This window comes from Sorex araneus, chromosome 6, assembly GCF_027595985.1.
Source record: "Sorex araneus isolate mSorAra2 chromosome 6, mSorAra2.pri, whole genome shotgun sequence".
Classification (NCBI taxonomy): domain Eukaryota; kingdom Metazoa; phylum Chordata; class Mammalia; order Eulipotyphla; family Soricidae; genus Sorex; species Sorex araneus.
In genome coordinates this window covers 165075195-165095617 of record NC_073307.1, presented here as the reverse complement: position 1 = coordinate 165095617, position 20423 = coordinate 165075195, and the positions used below count along the sequence as shown (strand labels likewise).

The 20423-nt window shown below is 67.5% G+C and overlaps 2 protein-coding genes across 3 annotated transcripts in view; one reads left to right on the top strand and one right to left on the bottom strand.

The window, feature by feature from the left end:
* The window catches only part of PC (pyruvate carboxylase), a 72415-nt gene that overhangs the window by 50813 nt on the left and 1179 nt on the right, over positions 1 to 20423 (top strand). The window contains exons 3-20 of the mRNA XM_055141610.1: positions 3320 to 3431; positions 6709 to 6844; positions 6955 to 7139; positions 8202 to 8367; positions 8475 to 8620; positions 8699 to 8816; positions 8906 to 9057; positions 9726 to 9844; positions 11083 to 11245; positions 12052 to 12234; positions 17777 to 17921; positions 18165 to 18254; positions 18359 to 18580; positions 18755 to 18911; positions 19205 to 19445; positions 19529 to 19778; positions 19879 to 20123; positions 20203 to 20382. Of these exons, the coding sequence (XP_054997585.1) occupies positions 6709 to 6844; positions 6955 to 7139; positions 8202 to 8367; positions 8475 to 8620; positions 8699 to 8816; positions 8906 to 9057; positions 9726 to 9844; positions 11083 to 11245; positions 12052 to 12234; positions 17777 to 17921; positions 18165 to 18254; positions 18359 to 18580; positions 18755 to 18911; positions 19205 to 19445; positions 19529 to 19778; positions 19879 to 20123; positions 20203 to 20382 (2898 nt within the window). The 5' untranslated portion in view covers positions 3320 to 3431. The remainder of the gene's footprint in view (positions 1 to 3319; positions 3432 to 6708; positions 6845 to 6954; positions 7140 to 8201; positions 8368 to 8474; positions 8621 to 8698; positions 8817 to 8905; positions 9058 to 9725; positions 9845 to 11082; positions 11246 to 12051; positions 12235 to 17776; positions 17922 to 18164; positions 18255 to 18358; positions 18581 to 18754; positions 18912 to 19204; positions 19446 to 19528; positions 19779 to 19878; positions 20124 to 20202; positions 20383 to 20423) is intronic.
* Positions 12684 to 16228, bottom strand: LRFN4 (leucine rich repeat and fibronectin type III domain containing 4). 2 transcript variants are annotated; one of them, XM_055141611.1, is made up of 3 exons: positions 15360 to 16228; positions 13585 to 14943; positions 12684 to 13431 (listed from the first exon to the last, which is right to left on the bottom strand). In XM_055141611.1, the coding sequence occupies exons 2-3, from the start codon at positions 14931 to 14933 to the stop codon at positions 12870 to 12872; spliced, it is 1911 nt and encodes a 636-aa protein (XP_054997586.1). In that variant the 5' UTR covers positions 14934 to 14943; positions 15360 to 16228; the 3' UTR covers positions 12684 to 12869. The 2 variants fall into 2 exon arrangements, with proteins under 2 accessions (XP_054997586.1, XP_054997587.1); XM_055141612.1 differs by having other exon boundaries at positions 15791 to 16228.

Below are 20423 nucleotides of genomic sequence, written 5' to 3'. Positions count from 1 at the left end.
CAGCTGGGGAGAACTGGGGAGACAGTGGGGGCCAAGCAGACCCAGAGTCATCGGTGTCTGACGAGGAGCTTCCTGTGGCGGCGGGGCCCTGCGGGGAGAGGGGGCAGGGGAGAGGGGGCAGGCACTCGGCGCTGGTGGGGTAGAGGCTTCCAGAAAGCCTCCCAGTGTGGGTCCTACGGGCTGTGGATGGGGGTCCCAGGGCACCCCCCCTCCGAGGCTTGGCCCAGACCCAAAGTTCTGGGCAGAAAAAACCCAAAGTACAGCAGAAAATATTGCCCCTGTGTTCCGGGGTGTAGGGGGAGGGGGGCAGTGTCCCCTGGCCTCGCTGCCACCCAGCGAAGCCAGAACAGGGACCCCGGCCACTCCCCGCCGCCCAGTCCCCGTCATTCCTCTTCACTGGCAGTCGAGGCGCGTGTCCTTGTCACCTCCTGCCCAGAAGCCTCAGCACGGAGTGTGCTCTGGGCACGTCGCTTCCCGCATCCCTCCCTTCTCAGCGCTTCGGACTGCCCACACCAGCCGTCTGGGATGGATGGCCCAGGGCCCAGCGGGCCTCCCCGTGGGGGCGTCCACGGCCCACGCCAGGCTGCCCCGGCTGTCTCCCCGTGGGCCCTGTGGGAGATGCTGGCGAGGAGGCGGTGGAAGCCGCACTCACACCTAAAGAACATTCCAGAGTCCTGGCGGCAGTTCCGGCAGGGGGTGGCCTGACGGGACTGTGCCGTGTCCGGTGGCTGGGTGCCGTGGCAGCGAGGCGGCTCGCGCCCGCCGGCTGCTTGGGGCGCCCGCCTCTCAGCCCAGCCTGCTCTCTGCCCGGACGTGCCCTCCAGAACTTGGGTGACCCCGGCAGGAGGTCGTCTCCGGGCGCTGCTTGGAAGGGCCCTGCCCCCTGTCCCCGAGGGTGGTGGGTAGCTTGCCTGCAGTGACCCCCCTCCTGGACATGGGTGCGAGCCTGTGGCCAAACCATTGGAGTGGGACAGTGGAGGCTGCAGGGGGCAGGCGGAGGCTCTCATCACTGGAGGCTGCACAGGGGTGTGGCTGGCACCCCGCCGGCTCCTGGGAGGCTGAACCACCCCATCTCCTGGCACTGGGTCAGGGGGTCCGGCTGGGGCGGCCGCCTCAACCCTCCGACCCCCTGCAGCCTTTGGGGAGGGGCCCAGGACAGCTCTGGGCCCGGAGTCTCCGGCTGCCGCGCACCCCACCCCTGCAGCCAGGCCGCCTGTGGGGGAGCAGCGCTCCCACGCCCCTTCCCCTGCTTTCAGCCTTGGCCGTTGCCCAGCTCCGGTGGCCGGGGGCGAGACCTTTGTATCCTGGGCAGTGGCGGGCGGGGCGGCCACTGCAGCCTCAGCAGAAGCGGCAGGTCTGGTGGCGCGGTGAGTCTTTGGGGACCCGGCGGCCGGCTGCGCCCTGCGCTCCCAACAGCAGTGGGTCGGCCTGGGGGGCTTCGGGATGATCCTGGGGCCACCGAGGGGCGTGGGGTCGTGGGAGAATGAGCCCCCTGGGGCGGGGAGTGTCTGTGTGGGCACGTATGAGGGTGTATGTGGAAGTGTGTGTATGGGGGATATGAGTGTTTGTATGTGGGGATGTGTGTTTGGGTATACATATGTGTGGAGATACGTGTAAGTGTATGTAGATGCGTGTATGTGAGGGGGTGTGTAAGTGTGTGTAGGGGTAGGAACATGTGTGAGTGTGTGAGCATATGTGTAGAGGTGTGTCAGTGTGAATGTAATTGTGCAGATATATTGTATGTGTATATGTGGGAGTGTGTGTAAGTGTATTTGTGGGATTGTGTATGTATGTGGGTGTGTGTGTAGACGAATATGTATGTGAGTGTATATGTGTGTAGACGTGTGTTTGTGTGTGTTGGGGCAGACGTGGTGGTATGTGTGTGTGAATATGTACTGGCGTATTTGTGCATGTACCAGTATGTGTGTGTCTGTGTACACGTGCCAGTATGTATGTGTGTATATGTGTGTGTGTGTGTTGAGGCAGACATGTGGTGGTGGTGTGTGTGTGAACATGTGCTGGGGTATGTGTGTGTATGTGGACATGTGTTTGTGTGTGTTCGGGCAGACATGGCAGTGTGTGAGTAAACATGTGCTGGGGGATGTGGTGTGAGTATGTGCCAATGTGTGTATGTGGACATGTGCTGGTGTATGTATTTGGGGGACATGCGCAGTGTGTGTAGAAGTATGTTGGGGTATGTGTGTATGTGTGTTTATTTGGACACATGTGCCGGATGTGTGTCTGTGAGAGTGTTGGGCAGAGGAGCTGGGTGGGCACGGGCCCAGGGCCGTTCGGCCGGGCCAGATGGTGTTGCCCAATACGGTAACGGGCAAACAGAACTCAGGTGCCGGCTGCAGGTGGGGTGGTGGCCCGGGGCAGCCTGGCCGCTGACGGCAGCGCTGGCAGAGCCAGTGCCCTCTGCCCTGCTTTCCCCACTGCAGGGGCCCCGACCTTTCCTCCAAACACCCGCCTGGCTGGCGCCGCCCCCCGGGACTGGCAGGCCGCTGCATGTGGGGAGTAGCCCGGCCCGGAGCCCCAGCTGGTGTGTGGGGGTCGGCGGGGTCCGGGGGGAGCGTGTGGGACGAGGTGCTTTAGACATTGGGTCCTGACCACGTGGTAGAGGTGCTGGGCCCCCACGATCCCCCCTCGCAGGGAGAAGGGGACGGGCAGAGTGGGAGGGGGCGGCCCCACATTGCCCCCGGGAGAGGGGGCTTGTCTGGGGTCCTCACTGGTCCCCGGGGGTCCTTGTGGAGGGGCCCCGCTGTGGCAGGCAGGGAGCCGGTTCCACCACATGCCAGCCCCAGAGAAGGTGCTGGTAACTCGGCTGGTGGTTTCGAGGTATTTCCCGTGTCCGGCGGCGTCGCGTGGGGTCTCCAGTGTCTCGAAACAGAAGCCGCTGGCGGAGTGTGTCTGCGTGGGGCTGGTGCCCGGGAGGGATTCTTAGCGGCCGAGACTGGCCCACGGGGCCCGAGAAGGGCTGGAGGCGGGTTTGCAGCCTCCCGCCCTGCGCCCCATGTGCTGAGTTGACGCCAACGCGGGAGGCAGGGCTGCCCGTCAGGCTCACCGCGCCGTGCGGGGCTCTGCTTCTCTGGGCCCAGGGCGCCTCCGTGTCCAGAGCGGGGCGAGCTGGGCGCCCTCTGGCAAGGTGGGGGACCTCCAGGGCCACCCCCCTGCCCAGGGAGCCGCCCGCCCTCTCTGTGGGCGGTCCCCGCGGGCTGAGGGCTGGAGTTCATTGCCCCGGGTGAGGTGTGAAGCCAGAGGGAGCCCGGCCCAGCCGCGCGGCGGGTTCCGCTCCTCACGGGGATTTCGACACTTGCAGGCAGGCGACGGGCTGCAGCCGCCGGACACCTCTCCAGCCGCCCCGGCGCTCCTGACCCCGCGCGCCGGCCACGTGTGCCCCGCCTGCCCCGGCCCTCCCAGAGCTGCCCAGTGTAAGTAGCGCAGAATCCCAGGCTGGGGCGGGGAGGGGCCCCCACAAGGAGGGGAGCGTCGCCCACACAGCCACGCACCTGACCTGGAGCTGCCCCTGAGTCCACTGCGTGTCCCCCAGCACCTCAGCATGACAGACGTGGGTCGAGGGGGGCCCCGCAGCCCCCCGTGGGCGTCCCCGTGTCCCAGACCTTTGGCGGGGGGTCCACTCTGTTTGCCCACGTCTCATCACCTGCCTCCGCTCAGCAGGCGCTTCCCGGCACTGTGGGCCTGTTCAGGCGCCTGGGCCCCGGCAGCTTCCGACCCCACGGCCACCAGCAGCCCGTGTCCCCTCTGTCCCCCACATCGGCACTTCTTCCTGCCCTGCATCTCCCAGTTCCCCAGCACCCCCCCCCCCCCACCGTTCCAGCCTGGAACTTTCTGGAACACGTGTGTTTGTCCCTTCTTTCAGCGGGGGGTCCTCCCCTGTGGCCTCCTGACCTCTGTGCCCCCCACGAGGCCTGGTCTGCTCTTGGCAGCACCCTCCCCCGCCCCAATTCTGGGAACGGCCCGTTCCCTGCTGGAGGCTGCGTCTGACCGGAAGTGGCCTCCCGCCCGCCCGCCTGGCCCACCTTTGCTCTTCTCTCCGCCCTCGCCCTGGCTTCTGTTTGCTTCTCCTCTTGGCCTTCCTTTCTGTTTTGGCTCGCGTCCCCTCCGTCGTGCTGGCCGTAACTCACGCCGTGGTTTCTGCCGCTTGTGCTTTATTTGGTGACTGTATTTTTAACGTTCCCCACTGCAAACAAGGTGCTTGGAAACGCACCTTTGAAGCTTTTCTCGGAGACGAATCAGATGGCTCGGAGCCCCGAGGCCCGGCACTGCGGGCTGTCAGGGTTCCCCGCGGCGGGGGCCGCTCTCCCGCTGGGGTGCAGTTACCCTCAGTGGTTTATTTTCTTTGAGGGCGTGGGAGCTGAATCCTTTTTTTTTTTTTTTGCTTTTTGGGTCACACCCGGCGATGCACAGGGGTTTCTCCTGGTTCTACACTCAGGAATTACTCCTGGCAGTGCACAGGGGACCATATGGGATGCTGGGATTCGAACCCGGGTTGGCCGCGTGCAAGGCAAACGCCCTACCCGCTGTGCTATCGCTCCAGCCCCAGGGAGCTGAATCTTGGGTAGTGCCCAAGGTTCCCTCCCCACCCTGGGCTCAGGGATTTCTCCTGGCGGGGCTCGGGGTCCGTCTGTGGCGCCCGGGATTGAACCTGGGTCGGCTGTGCCCGGCACCCCTCTCCCACCTGCTGATTTGTTTGCTGCCTCCTTCCTCCCTTCCGCCCGGGGGCTCCCCCAGCTCCAGGCGCGGCCTCTCGGGCAGGTGGTGTGTCCGCATCCTCAGGCCCTCCAGCCAGCACAGGGAAAATTATTTCGCATCTGGGCCCGGCCCCATAGCAGGCGCCTGCCTGGCACGGGTCAGGTCCCGGGACCCATTGCTGGCGCCACGGAAAAGACAAGGTGGAAAAAGAATTCTCTATTTTATGTAGTTTAACTTTTTTTGATGTATTTTGAATGTGTGTATGCCTAAAAGTTTTTAATTTAAGGGGGCCGGAGCAAGAGTGTAAGCGGGGAAGGCGTTTGCCTTGCACATGGCTGGTGTGGGTTTGATCCCGGCATCCCATATGGTTCCCTGATTATCGCCAGGTGTAACCCCTGAGCACTGCCAGGTGTGGCCCAAAAACAACAACTTAAAAAAAAAAAACACCAAAAAACATTTAAAAAAATTTAATTAAAGAAGGGTGGGAGCGACAGCTTGCCTAGCAGGCAGCTGACCCGGGTTCAATCCCCGGAGTCCCATACGGTCCCCCTGAGCACTGCGGATATGGCCCCCAAGCCAAGAACAAATTAAAGAGCCATGATTACGATTTATTGATAATTGAGCTTTCGGCGTATATTTCAACATCAGTCCCACCACCAGGGTCGGCTGCCCTCGGCCCGTGCCCCTTGTCCATCCCGCCCTCCACACACACCGGCCATCTGGGCGTTAGGAAGTTTGGTCATAGCTCAGTTCCCAGGTTTTCCGTGTTGTTGTGGAGTCTCTGGCTCGGCCACTCTCCCAGGTCACCAGCCAAACGGAGCCCCGCGCCCTGCTCCCGTTCCTTCCTCTCTCATCCCCTTCCTCCTCCCGGCGATTTCCTTGCTTCTCCCTTAGCTGCAGGGCTGAGGGTGACAGGCACCCCTGCACTGCCCTTCCGTTTCCTCTCCACAGCAGATCCGCGAGATGAGCCCATGTGTGTCTTTCTTCCCCCTCACCCCGCTCGGCGCATCTCAGCCTTCTAACCAATGGCACGGTCGCAGCTGCGTAGTATTCCACTGCATGGGCAGGCCGCACCTTCATACCCGCCCCCGGTGTGGGCCCCAGCGGGTTCCCTGTCTCAGTTGTCGAGGTCAAGTTGCGTGTCCTCTGGAGTGAATGTTTGTCCTGAGGATAGAAGCGCCAAAGTGGAGAATTCCTTATTTTGTGTAAAACACACACCACAAAGTTGCTGTCCTTGGGGCAAGAGACAGTCCAGCAGCAGAACTCAGGCTGACGTCGGGTCCCTGGAACCTCTCCAGGAGTGATCCCCGAGCACTGCCGAGTGTGGCCCCCCAGACAAAGACAAAGCGTTGCCATCCACCCATTTCCTCCACAAGCCCATGATAGGCTTGTGCAGGGTCACCCCCCCAGGCCCTGCAGTGCTCAGGGGGGCAGACAGGGTGCTCTTGGAGCCTGGCACAGGCCAGGCTGCACCCCACCCCTTGAGGGCCCCTCTCCTAAACCATGGTCAGAGTCAGCTCGGGCCTCGGTCCCGCCCAGCCCGGGGTCCCCGCCCCATCCAGCTCTACGGTAGAAGCTCCGCCCAGGGCCCGTGTGTGCACCCCAGACCCCTGTCTAACTCGGGTCCATCACTGGCCTGTGGCCCCCTGAGTCGTGGAGCAGCTCTCGAGGAAAGGGGGTGCAGCTGTCAGAGTCGGGGTGTCACTCATGAGGTTTCCCCAGGGCGCCCGGATGCCCTCCCCCACCACACCACGCTTCCCTCGAGCTGAACCCACAACCTGAGAGGGTCGTGTGGCCCTGCGGGCTGTGACTGAGTGTGGGTACGGGCCTGAGTGGGCAGCAGGGCCCAGGCTGCCGGGCGTGGGTTTGCATCGGCTCCTGTGCCCACAGGGAAGACGGGGCCCACTTTCCTCGGGGGCCAGGCTGGGCCCGGGTGCTGCTCCCCTCGGGGGCCTCAGCGCTGAGACTCTCACTGGGCTTCTCGCTTCCCCCCAGATGCTGAAGTTCCGAACCATCCGTGGGGGCCTGAGGCTCCTGGGTGTCCGTAAGACCTCGTCTGCCCCCGCGGCCTCGCCCAATGTCCGGCGCCTGGAGTACAAGCCCATTAAGAAGGTCATGGTCGCCAACCGGGGTGAGTGCCTGCGCAACCGGGGCCTCCCTCTGCTCCCTGCTTCCTTGGTGGGCCCCGAGCTGGGGCCGGGGCCGGGACCGAGAATTCTGACTTCTCCTTTGCCACCCCAGGGGAGATCGCCATCCGCGTGTTCCGGGCCTGCACGGAGCTGGGCATCCGGACAGTGGCCGTGTACTCGGAGCAGGACACTGGCCAGATGCACCGGCAGAAGGCAGATGAAGCCTACCTCATTGGCCGCGGCCTGGCCCCCGTGCAGGCCTACCTGCACATCCCGGATATCATCAAGGTGGCCAAGGTGAGTCAGGACAGGCCGGGGGCCCTGGGAAGGGGCCTGGGCCCTGCTGGCCTGTGCCCGTTCTCCTCTAAGCTGGCCTTGTCGGTGGACAGGCGAGGGAATCAGGATGGGGGGTTGAGGGATGCGTGGAAGGATGGGTGGGAAAATGGATGCGTGGGTGGGTGGGTGGATGGGTGTGTGGGTGGGAAAATGGATGGATAGATGGATGGATGGATGGATGGATGGACGGATGAATGGATAGATGGATGGATGAGAAGATAAATGGATGAATGGGTGGGTAGATGGGTGGGTGGATGAAAGGATGGGTGGATGGATGGATGGGTTTGTGGAAGGATGGATGGATGGATGGATGAATCAGATAGGTGGATGGATGGATGGATAGAAGGATGGGTAGGTGGATGAAAGGATGGGTGGATGGATGGATGGGTTTGTGGAAGGATGGATGGATGGATATATGGATGAATCAGATAGGTGGATGGATGGATGGGTGGGAAGATAATGGATGGATGAATAGATGGGAAGATAAATGGATGGATGGGTGGGCAGATGGATGGATGGAAGGATGGGTAGATGGATAGAAGGATGGGTGGATGGATGGAAGGAGGGGTGGATGGATGGATGAATGGATGGGAAGATAAATGCATGGATGGATGGGTAGATGGGTGGATGGAAGGATGGGTGGATGGATGGAAGGATAAATGGGTGGGTGGATGGGTGGATGGGTTTGTGGAAGGATGGGTGGATGGGTGGTGTGTGGAAGGATGGGTGGACGGATAGGTGGAAGGATGGGTGGACAGATGGGTGGATGGATAGGTGGATGGGTGGGTGGACGGATGGGTGGATGGGTGGTGTGTGGAAGGATGGGTGGGTGGATGGGTGGATGGGTGGTGTGTGGAAGGATGGGTGAATACATGGGGAGGTGGCTGGATCTGTGCATGAGCGGATGGATGGTGGGAGTGGAAGGAAGCAGTGAGGTGGGGGAGTGTAAACTGCAGGATTTGGTCAAGACCTGTGGGAAGCGATTTGAGGGATGTGCTTTCCACGCTCCCCTGCCCCCCCCAGGAAAACAATGTGGATGCCGTGCACCCCGGGTACGGGTTCCTGTCGGAGCGTGCAGACTTTGCTCAGGCGTGCCAGGATGCCGGGGTGCGGTTCATCGGGCCTAGCCCGGAGGTGGTCCGCAAGATGGGCGACAAGGTGGAGGCCCGGGCGATCGCCATCGCTGCAGGTGAGGGCGTGGGACCGGGGCGCGCAGTCCTCAGAGCTACCCTGAGGGGCCGAGGGGCTTGGCGGGGCCCCGGGGCTCTTACAGCAGCCCCCGCCTCTGCCCGACAGGCGTCCCCGTGGTCCCCGGCACCGACGCCCCCATCACGTCGCTGCACGAGGCGCACGAGTTCTCCAACACCTACGGCTTCCCCATCATCTTCAAGGCAGCCTACGGGGGCGGCGGCCGAGGCATGAGGGTCGTGCATAGCTACGAGGTGAGGGGGCCGGCCCGAGGGGGGGCTGTGGGCGGGGTCCTGGGAGCAGGTGGCCCCAAAGTCCTCTGGGCCCCGCAGGAACTGGAGGAGAACTACACCCGCGCGTACTCGGAGGCGCTGGCGGCCTTCGGGAACGGGGCGCTGTTTGTGGAGAAGTTCATCGAGAAGCCACGCCACATCGAGGTGCAGATCCTGGGTGAGTGGGGCGCCCTCCCCGGGCGGGGGGCTGGGGGGCTGCGTGCCGCGGGAGGCCTCAGCCCCAGGATGGTGCGCTGCGGCCCGCAGGGGACCAGTACGGGAACATCCTGCACCTGTACGAGCGCGACTGCTCCATCCAGCGGCGTCACCAGAAGGTGGTGGAGATCGCGCCCGCTGCCGACCTGGACCCCCAGGTGCGCTCCCGCCTCACCAGCGACTCCGTCAAGCTGGCCAAGCAGGTGAGGACAGGGCGGGCAGTGGGCAGGGAGGGCCCTGCAGCTGCGGGGTGCCCACTAACCACGGGAGCACAGGAGCGAGACCAGTCACAAAGCACGTAGTCCCCCAGACACGGACCCCACAGCCCCCCAAATGTGCAGCATGTGGGCCTCGCTGCACCCCAACACCACTGTACCTGACCCCACAGCCCCCGAGCCTACAGCCCCTCGACCCCACAGCGCCCCACAGCCCCCGACCCCACAGCGCCCCACAGCCCCCGACCCCACAGCACCCCACAGCCCCCGACCCCACAACCCCTGACCCCACAGACCCACAGCCCGACCCCACCCTGCACAATTGCTCCCCATGTCCTCAGGCTCCGCCCCCCTCACGTCTGCCTGGGTGGGGGGGTGCGGGGGTTGGGTTCGGAGCTCGGGGCTGCACTCTGCTTTATGTGTGAGGCCCCCCGACACTCCTACTCTTTCTCCCCTAGCAGCGGGCGTGGGTGGCTGGTCAGGAAGGGGCTGGTGGGGTCTGGTCTCATCTGGTGGCACTGGCGTCACCCTGCACCCTAGAAGCGGCACCCACGGGGTGTCACCCTGTTGCGGGAGGGGCATCCTGAGGGTTGTGGGTGCTGGTCCCTGGTCTCTGGACTGAGCTCTGGTCCCCGCCGACACCCCGACGCCGCCAGGTGGGCTACGAGAACGCGGGGACCGTGGAGTTCCTGCTGGACAAGCACGGGCGCCACTACTTCATCGAGGTCAACTCCCGGCTGCAGGTGGAGCACACGGTCACCGAGGAGATCACCGAGTGAGTGTGGGCCAGGGCACGCCCCCAGGGCACTCCCGGGGCCCGTGTCCCTTTGAGGTTCACTCTCTGGGGCCCCAGGGCCTTGCAGTGGTTGTTCATGCCAGCCCAGGGCGTGGGGGTAGCTGGCAGGAGGGAGCAGGGGACCCCAAGCCCCGGCTGCCATGAACAGTCCAGGTGGGGAAACTGAGGCTGGGGCATGGGGGGCTGGCTGTGGCAGACCGTGCTCAGGGGTGCCCTGCACTGCGGCTCCACGTCCTGCATTTCTTTGGCTGTAGAAGGGGCCGGACGCTGCCCGGTGCCCCGCGTGGAGCGCGGCTGTGGGGCTGTCCAATCCCCCGTGTCCACTGCTCCGTGGTGGCCTCCTGTGAACCCGTGTGGGCTTGTGTCCGTTAGGAGTGTCAGAATCTCCGTCTCGGGCTCCGTGGGAGCTTTGCGGGGTTCCCCGAGCAGAGGCGGCTCCTGCCTCCCGGCGTCTGGGTTTCCCTCCCACAGGCCCGAGGATGCAGGCACGAAACTCCCCGTTCCATTTCTTTCTTTAGTTATGTTTGAGCCACACACAGCAGTGCTCAGGGGTCACTCCTGGCAGGCTGGGGACCCCAGTGGCTGTGTGCAAGGCAGGTGCCCGGGCCCACTCGCTCCGGGCCCCAAACCTCCACTTAAAAGGCCTCATTCCTCGGCACCCAGCCGAGATGTTCCCTGTGCAGCTGGAGCCCCCGGGGCTGAGCCCCCAGAGGCCCCCGACTCCCCCAGCTCTCTCGAGTTCAAGGGCGGGGCAGCCTGCTGAGGGGGTCTGCTTGCTCCTACCGGCGCTGGAAGGTCCCAGGTGCCTCCGGACAGGGCTCAGGGCTCAGGCGTGATGGTCGTCTGGCTGCAGGGTGGGAGGGGGCTGACGTATGACTCAGGGGCCAGACCCCACCTGTGGGTGCTGAGTGGCTGCTCCCCCGTGCCCGCAGGGCACACTGCGGTGCAGGAGGCCTTGGACTGGGGTGGGGGGCACATGACCTGGGCTGCATCCCGGCCTCAGGAGCGCTCCCGCCTCAGTGCCATCATGTGGCCCCAGTGTCATCCTCTTGCAAACACGGTCTGGGGCATCAATCATGGGCGTTCCCCAGGCTGCCTTGCGGTGGGTGGGGGGGGGGGGGCGGGCAGGAGGCAGAGAGCAGCGCGCTGGACACCACTCTGCCCCTCTGGGGGTGGGGGGCGGTGAGGAGATAGCTCACCCCCTCTGTCCCCCGCAGTGTGGACCTGGTCCACGCCCAGATCCACGTGGCCGAGGGCCGCAGCCTGCCTGACCTGGGCCTGCGGCAGGAGAATATCCGCATCAACGGCTGCGCCATCCAGTGCCGCGTCACCACTGAGGACCCCGCGCGCAGCTTCCAACCCGACACCGGCCGCATCGAGGTGGGGCCCCTGTGGGGTGTGGCCTGCCCTGGGGGTCGGGCCCGGGGGGTCCTCGGCTCCCCTGTGCAGGGCAGCTGAGACACGGGGGGAATCTGCCCGCCACCCCTCCTGAGGAGCCCGGGACTCCTGCAGGACATCGCCCCTAGGCCCAGGGAGGGTCCCCAGAGACACCCTGGGACAGGGGACACCGGGCCTGCCGTGGGAAGGGGCTCCTGGACCGAGATCCCGCAGGGATTCTCTTTCTGGAATGTTCCAGTGGGGGGAGGAGGTCATCAGCCCAGGGCTGGAATGCAGCCCCGGGACGGGCACCTCCATGCCCCGGTCACCACAGAGTATTTTTAGCCGCTGGTTCCTGCTCACGGCCGCGTCCACCTTAAATATTTCATTAAGTTCCTTCCCAGTGAGCCAGCTGCCCCTCAGAAGTGGACACCAGTGAGGGTCCCCCTCCCCGGTTCCCTCTCGGCGGGGGTCCCCGGGAGCATTCTTGAGGGTGCTGGTGATCCAGATGCCCGAGACCCCAGCACCTGAGTCTGGGTGGTCCACCCCGCACCCACGCCCCACGGCCTGTCCCGTGTGTCCTCTGTGCCCCCCAGGACCCGCACTGGGAGCCGGGCGAGGGGGACTGGTCCCGACCCCGCAGTAGGGCCCTGCCCGACACCCCACCCCGTGTGCTCTGCCGCTCCCCCTGGCGAGGGCTGGGCACAGACCCCGGGTGGGCACGTGCCCCCCAGGCCCCCAGCTCCTGCCCGGGAGCGGCCCGAGCGAGAGCGGGTCAGGCGGGGCCTCAGGCCACTCTCGTGCCGCAGGTGTTCCGGAGCGGGGAGGGCATGGGCATCCGCCTGGACAATGCCTCGGCCTTCCAAGGCGCCGTCATCTCGCCCCACTACGACTCGCTGCTGGTCAAGGTCATCGCGCACGGCAAGGACCACCCCACGGCGGCCACCAAGATGAGCAGAGCCCTCGCCGAGTTCCGGGTCCGAGGCGTGAAGGTGAGTCTAGGGGTGGCTGGCGGGGGGGGGGGAGCCCCACGCTCCCCCCAAGGTGCCACTGAAGGGCCTGGGCGTTCCCGGGGGCCCGTGGGCGCCCTGGTCTCGGCTGTTTGCTGGGGGTGGCCTGTGCCGCTACCTGCGGAGCCGTGGGGACACGGTGTGAAGGATGTCCCGGGCAGTGTTCCCTCTCCGGGAGAGAGCGCGAGGGCTGAGCACGGGCTGTGTATGCAGGAGACCCAGCCTCACCCCCCATCACCGCTGGGGGTAGCCCCGAGCAAGGCCAGATGTGGCCCCAGAGAAAAGGGAAACACTTTCCACCCAGGCCCCGCGAGCTGCACCATCTCCCACTCGCTTCTCGGCCGCCGCGTGGCGCCGTGACTCCCATGCAGCCAGCCACGCGGCTGGACCACCCAGCGCCCGCCCTCTGGGGCCCACAGACCAGAGTGCACTGGGGTGTCCCCGCCAGTTTTATTAGAAATCAGAAACTCCGGCTGGGCGGCCGCAGCCCCGTGTCTGCAGCTGTGAGCACCGTCAGGGCCGCGGTGGCCCCTGTCCTGCCGCGGGAGGGGCTTGAGGTACGGTGGAGCTGGGGGGCTGCCGGCAGTCCGGCCCCCCGGCCTGGTGGCTCCTTCCTGTCACACCACGCTCTCTTCGAGCCTCTCGGCGCTGCCCCCGACCCCTCGGCACCCCGCCGCCAGCAGCCCCCCGTGCACAGAGTGACTCCGCCGGGCCCAGGCCCCCCCGAAGCGCCGGGCGTAGCCGTAGCAGCCACCGGCGTCACCCAGGTCCAGGGAGCAGCTGCGCTGGGGGCGGGGCGGGGGGCTCCGCGGCGGGTGGCCCTTGGGCGTGGGGCTGGGGCCGCCGTTGGTCTGAGACTGGACGTGGCTGAGCTTGAGGGGGAGGCGGCCATTCCCGGCCCCCCGGCCCCGAACCAGCAAGGCCACGGTGAAGACCAGTAAGGCGGCCACCAGCACGCCCCCCACGGCCACGGTCAGGGTCCCGCCCAGCACGTGGGCCTGCAGGGCATGGCACAGGGGTGTGGCCGGCGGCGTGGAGAAGTGGGCGCAGCCCAGCAGCCGTGTGGCTGTGAGGTCGGAAGGGCCAGCGGCGGGGGACAGGGCCAGCAGGCAGAGGTCGTAGTCAGCGCCCGGGACCAGGTGCTTCAGCAGGAAGTGGTGGCTGGACGCGGGCACGATCCTGCAGGCAAGGGGGGGATCAGAGTCACACCGAGGGGGCCCTCCCGCTCTCCCCTGCACCCCGCCTCCTCTCCCCGGGGCCAGACCCCCCTCGCCCTGCAGCGCGGGAGCCGAGGAGGGGTGCGGGGCGCCCCGGTGCAGCGGGCGTCCTCACCGGTAGATCAGCGTCTCGTCCTCGCTGCTGTTGTACTGGATCTGGAACATCCACACGGGCTCCCCCGGCCGCCCCGGCCCCCAGCTCACCAGCCCCGAGGTGGCCGTCACCTCCGTCACCTGCACGGTGGGCTCCGACTCCGGCGTCCCCTCGCCCTCCGCAGCGGTGCGGGCCGAGGCGGCGATGTCCGAGGGCCCGGGGCGGCCCCCGTCGGTGCTGCCGTTGCTGCCGTGGGGCAGAGCCAGCACCCGCAGTTCCACTCGGGCCGTGGCCTCGCCCGCAGGGTTGGTGGCGATGCAGGTGTAGCCCCCCGCATCCCCGGAGCCCGTCACCCCGATCTCCAGGGTCCCGTTGGGGAAGGCGCGGGCCCGAGAGGAGTTGCCCACCAGCCGGTCATCGGGGCCCACCCAGTGCATGGTGGGCACGGGGTCGCCCAGGGCGCGGCAGCGCAGCGTGGCCCGCTGGCCCTCCAGCACCCAGAGGCGCTGTGTGTGGCGGGCGATGAGGGGCGGCTCGCAGGAGAACTCGGCCTCGGGCACGGCCCAGAAGTAGCGGCCGGCCAGGCCGGCGGGGGAGGCGCACGTCTCCAGGTCGTCGGGCCGCGCCAGGCGCCGCAGCCACAGCAGCTCGCAGTTGCAGTGCAGCGGGTTCCCGCTGAAGCTAAGCACCAGCGGCGCGGGCGAGGCTGCGGCGTCGCGGCCCCGGGAGAAGAGCGGGTCGGGCGCGAGCGTGGCCAGGCGGTTGGAGGTGAGGTCCAGGCGGGAGAGCTGGCCCAGCTGCGCGAAGACGCCCGGCGGCAGCGCGTCGATGAGGTTGTGGTCCAGGTTGAGGGTGTGCAGGGCGGGCATGGCCCCGATGCCCGCCCACGGCACCTGGCGCAGGTTGTTGTAGGACAGGTCCAGGTCCTCCAGGCTCTCCAGGAAGTCGTCGAAGGCGCTGGGGGCGATGCGCCCCAGCTGGTTGCCGCTGAGGATGAGGTGCTGCAGGTTGATGGGGCCGCGCAGGCTGCCGGCGCCCAGCTCGGCCAGCCGGTTGCCGTCCAGGTGCAGGGAGCGCAGGCTCTCCAGGTCCCCGAAGGCGCGCGCCCCGATGCGGGTGATGGCGTTGCGGGACAGCGTCAGGTCCACCAGTCCCGTCATGTTGCGGAAGTCGGGCGGCCCCAAGGCCTGGATGAAGTTGTCGGCCAGCCGCAGCTCCACGGTGCGCCGGTCCACGTTGGGGGGCACGAAGAGCAGGCCCCGGTGGGCACAGAGGGTGCTGAGCGACTCGGACAGGTTCTGGCAGACGCAGGGCAGTGGACAGGCGGCCGCTCCGCTGGCCAGCAGCAGCAGCAGGAGCGGCGGGGCCATGGTGCGAGCCCTGGAGGGAAGGCCACAGTGCCCAGGCCCGTCCCCGGGGCACGGTCCCCTCCGGGCTTGGGGGGCTAGGGTAGGGCCTGAGGCCTTAACGACCCCCCCACGGGGGCAGGGGGCAGGCCGGGCCTGCAGGGCCAGGCTCCCCTGAGTAAAGGTCACATTCCCCAGGCGCTTAGCGGGAGGCCAGGCGCTGGGGACAAGGTGAGGCCAAGGCAGGAAGCGGAGGTGGGCACGGGAGCAGGGAGGGTCCCGGAACTTCCTTCCCCTCGGCGTCCCCAGGAATCAAAGCCTTCCCTCCCCGCTGCCTCCGCGCCATCCCTCCCCCGCCGGGGAAGGCGCCCCCCCCAGCCGTCCCCAGAAGCGTCGCCGCTCCCCGGCGGTCCTCCCTCCGCCCCGCGCTGCGCCCCGCGGCCCCCTCACCTGGTGTCCGGAGCTCAGGGGGCGCGGGCCGGCCTCCCCACGGGCCCGGCCGGCCCCCGCCGACCCCAGGCGGCTCTCCCGCGGGGGCGAGGCCCGGGGCTGACCGGCCGCCCGCCGCGCGCCCTCCGGCCCATGGCGCTCGGGCCCGCGGCCCCGGCTCCCTCGGTTCCGGCACCTTTTCCCGGCCCGGCTCGCGGCGGCGGCGGCGGCGGCGGCGGCAGGCAGGCGGGTGCACGCCAACGGGCGCGCGCCGCGGACACGCACGTGGAGGGTGGACGGGGAGGGGCGCGCGGGGACCCACCCGGGTCGGCCCCCGAGGTCACCGGGACACGCGGCCGCTGCAACGCCCACGGTGACTCCCGCTCACGCCCGAGGCCCCGGCCGGCGCGGGCCCGCCGCGCTGCCCCCCGGCGCTGCCGCAGCGCACTCACCCTGGCACCGGCGCGCGCGCCCCCGGCCGCCCCGGCGCCCCGGCATCCTGCACCGCACGGGCGCCCGCCGCCGCCGCGCGAACCGTCACTCTGCAGACAGGCAGACAAAGCGCCAGCTCGCGGGCCCCTTCACCATCTCCCAGAGACGGGAGTCTTTGTCACATGTCGCTGGGCACCCTCCCCAACACACCAACACATGCCCACACACCCACACGTCCCCGCACCCACAGGCAGGGCCGGGCGCAAACCCGCAGTTGCCGGGACCCTCGCGTTCGGAGACACGCTGAAGGTCATAACCGTTCTGCATCACCGAGTCACGTGGAGGGTCCCCAACAGGCCCGGGGGCCCGGGGGGTGGGGGGCTTGGGGCGACGCCCCCGGCAGGGCGGCTGCGGGGTGGGGCCGACCGGGCTCGGCCTCGGGCAGGCGCCGCGCCCCGCCCCCGGCCCCGCCCCGGCCCGCCCCGCGGCTCGCGGCTCGCGAGCCAACCGGCCGCCGCCTCCCGCCCCATTGGCCGCCCGCGCCGGGACCTGCCCATGGCCCTGGCCGGCCGTGCCGGGCGAGCTCTGCGCAGCCGAGCCCGGGCTCCGGGCCTCCCGCCTTCAGAACCGGGGGTCCGGGTGCGAGAGCCGAGGGCTCGGGGCCAGGTCGGGCACCAGAGTTCGGGCACCGCCTCCCGCGGGCACCTCCTAGTTCACAGGCTTCCTGGGTGCCCCCCGCCTCCTCCCGGCGCAGCCCACCTGATCCCTGGGGGCTGGTAGCCTCGGCAAGCTCTCGGGCGCGGAAGCGAGTGTGCCTGGGCCCGCAGGGGTCCTGGTGCCCAGATACCTGGTGGGGGGTGGGGGGCGGGGACGGCAGTTGGGGTGTGGCTGTCGCGGCTGGAGGCCTCTTGGCAGTGTCCCTGGCTCCGAAGTGCTCTGTGACCTGCTTCCATGGTGCCACCTCTGGCATGGAGCTCATAAGCCCCTGCCCTGTTTTAAAGGGGTGGGGCCACAAAAGGGGGTGCAGGCGGCACCCAGGAGGCCTAGAGGACCCTTCTCCCGTCTGTGCGCGTCTAGTTGCTTATTCAATTTTCTCTCTTTTTCTAAGCCTTTTTTTTGGGGGGGGGGGTGCGGTGGCGGTACCCACAGCGCTCAGGGTCATTCCTGGTTCAGTGCGCGGGAGACCATTTGGGGGTCCCCTCGGCCTTCTGCCTCCTGAGCATGGAGCTCGCCAGCCTCCGTCTCTCCAGGGCTCAGGACAAGTGGCACTGCAGTGCGTAGCGCCCCAGCGCCAGCACTCCGTCTGAGCTGTGCCTTGTCCTGTCCCAGTCCCGTGGCTCAGTGTCACAAAATGAGCCACACTGGGGTCCCTACCCGGGAAGCCCCTCTGAGAGCACCCCGCCCTCTAGTGCCCAGGCGGTGGGGAATGAGGAGCAGAAGCAGGAGACAGGATGCGCTAGCCCTCTGCCCGTGTCATGGAACCTACTAGAACAGGCACACCTGGCTTTGCTGTGAGGGCCGAAGGCAAGGACAAAGGCCTTTGTGTCCAGGCTTTTGGGGAAAGTGGGGGCTGGAGGCGTGTGGTGAGAGGCAGCCTCTCCCTTTTGGGGAGGGCACCCCCAGCAGTGCTCAGGAATGCCCCCGGCAGTGCTAGGGGGAGCAAGATCCCAAGGGGGGGGTGCAGCTGAGGGGGCTGCGTGGTCTCTCGGGCCCCAGGGGGCGCCTCACCAGGAAGCTGGAGACCTGGGGCTGGTGGTGGGTGATGGAGGGTGCAGGGTGCCCCCCCCTCGAGGATTGGTGACTAGGCAGACAGCAGGCACCCTGGAAGACAGAGATGGATGCGGGGGGGTGGGGGTGGGGGAGAAGCTGTCTCGGGACCCACGGGCTTACTGAGGGGGCGTGGGAGAAACGCCCCCCAGGCTGCTGTGCAGACCCCGCAGTCCCCCCGCCTTTCTGCTTTCCCTGCACGCACACTGCATGCTGACCCCGCCACTTCTGCTCCACAGACCAACATCCCCTTCCTGCAAAACGTGCTCAACAACCAGCAGTTCCTGTCGGGCACCGTGGACACGCAGTTCATCGACGAGAACCCCGAGCTTTTCCAGCTGCGGCCGGCACAGAACCGCGCCCAGAAACTGCTGCACTACCTGGGTCCGCCCCACCCCCCGCCTCCCGCGCCTGGCCCGCCACTGTCACCCGCACCCTCTGCTCTGAACCTGCACCTCTCTCCTGACCTGTCACCCCTCTCCCCCTGGGGTGACCCTCACTAGGTCCCCACTGGCTGCACCCAGGAGGGGTCAGCTGGAAGTGTGGGTGTCCCAAAGGAGCCCCCCCCACCCCCCGCCCTTCTGCCACACCCAGACTGCTCAGCCTGACCCGCCCCTTCTCCCCCAGGACACGTCATGGTGAATGGCCCGACCACCCCCATCCCCGTCAAGGCCAGTCCCAGCCCCACGGACCCCATTGTCCCTGTGGTGCCCATAGGTAGGTGAGGTTGGGCCTACCCGCTGGGGGAGGGGCCCCACACCTGCGCTAATTAGGGGCGCTAATGCCTCTCCCCCCCCCCCCCCCCCCCCCGTGTGCCCTAGGCCCGCCCCCCACCGGCTTCCGAGACATCCTGCTGCGGGAGGGGCCCGAGGGCTTCGCCCGAGCTGTCCGCAGCCACCAGGGGCTGCTGCTCATGGACACCACCTTCCGGGACGCCCACCAGTCCCTGCTGGCCACACGCGTGCGGACCCACGACCTCAAAAAGATCGCCCCCTACGCGGCCCACAACTTCAACAAGCTCTTCAGCATGGAGAACTGGGGAGGTAGGAGGGCGCGACCCCGCGCAGGGTCAGGAGCGAGATGCAGGGAGGCGGCCGTGAGGCGGCCGTGAGGGGATGAGGTTTGCAGAGGTCAGCAAACCAGGAAGAGGTGGGGTGTGGAACGGTGGGGAGCGGGGGGCAGACGCCCGCTGACCCGAGTCCCCTGTCCCCGAGCAGGAGCCACGTTCGACGTCGCCATGCGCTTCCTGTACGAGTGCCCCTGGCGGCGGCTGCAGGAGCTCCGGGAGCTCATCCCCAACATCCCCTTCCAGATGCTGCTGCGCGGGGCCAACGCCGTGGGCTACACCAACTACCCCGACAACGTGGTCTTCAAGTGAGCCTGCGCTGGCGCGCGGCGGGGGCAGGGGCAGGAGGAGTAGCCCTGGGACCCGAGTTCTTGGCCTCTTCGCTGCTGCCCAGTGGCCCGGGTGCGCCCCCACCAGGCCGATGGGCTGTGCCCAGGGCCTCTGCGCTGACCTTGCGTGGCCCGGCTGCCCACGTAGCTTTGCCCACATGCTGGCGCTCCCTCATGCCGGCTCCGTGGGTGCCCTGGTCCTGCCCGGCCAGACCCTCGCCCGTGCCTGCTGTGCCGGGGCTTGGGCACTCACCGCGTGCCCCCTCCCTCAGGTTCTGTGAGGTGGCCAAGGAGAACGGCATGGACGTCTTCCGGGTCTTCGACTCCCTGAACTACTTGCCCAACCTGCTGCTGGGCATGGAGGCGGCGGGCAGTGCGGGCGCTGTGGTGGAGGCGGCCATCTCCTACACGGGGGACGTGGCGGACCCCAGCCGCACCAAGTACTCCCTGCAGTACTACATGGGCCTGGCAGAGGAGCTGGTGCGGGCCGGCACCCACATCCTGTGCATCAAGGTACGGGCCCCCCTCCTCCCTCCCGCCCCCCCGCTTCTCCCTGCCCCGTCCCCCCTCCTGCAGGCATCGTGCTGTCCCCCCAGGACATGGCAGGACTGCTGAAGCCCGCGGCCTGCACCATGCTGGTCAGTTCGCTCCGGGATCGCTTCCCTGACCTCCCACTGCACATCCACACGCATGACACGTCAGGGGCGGGCGTGGCAGCCATGCTGGCCTGTGCCCAGGCGGGCGCTGATGTCGTGGATGTGGCCGCCGACTCCATGTCTGGGATGACATCACAGCCCAGCATGGGGGCCCTGGTGGCCTGCACCCGAGGGACACCGCTGGACACAGGTAGGAGATGAGGCCGCCAGCCCAGGGCCACTCCCCCGGACTGGGAGCAGCCTGGGGCAGGCCGGCCCATCTGGCCCCTCCTGTGCCTGGCCCGCTGCAGGGGTGCCGCTGGAGCGCGTGTTCGATTACAGCGAGTACTGGGAAGGCGCCCGGGGCCTGTACGCAGCCTTCGACTGCACGGCCACCATGAAGTCGGGCAACTCCGACGTGTACGAGAACGAGATCCCCGGAGGCCAGTACACGAACCTGCACTTCCAGGCGCACAGCATGGGGCTGGGCTCCAAGTTCAAGGAGGTGAAGAAGGCCTACGTGGAGGCCAACCAGATGCTGGGCGACCTCATCAAGGTGAGCGGGGGCCCAGGGCTCTTACCTTCCCCCGGTCTCGGGTGGGGGCCAGCACCCTGACCAGGGTCACTGTCCCTAGGTGACGCCGTCCTCCAAGATCGTGGGGGACCTGGCCCAGTTCATGGTCCAGAACGGGCTGAGCCGGGCGGACGCCGAGGCGCAGGCGGAGGAGCTGTCCTTCCCGCGCTCGGTGGTGGAGTTCCTGCAGGGCTACATCGGCATCCCCCACGGCGGCTTCCCCGAGCCCTTCCGCTCCAAGGTAGGGGAGGCCCCGAGCAGGGTGGGCGGTGGCCCCTGGGG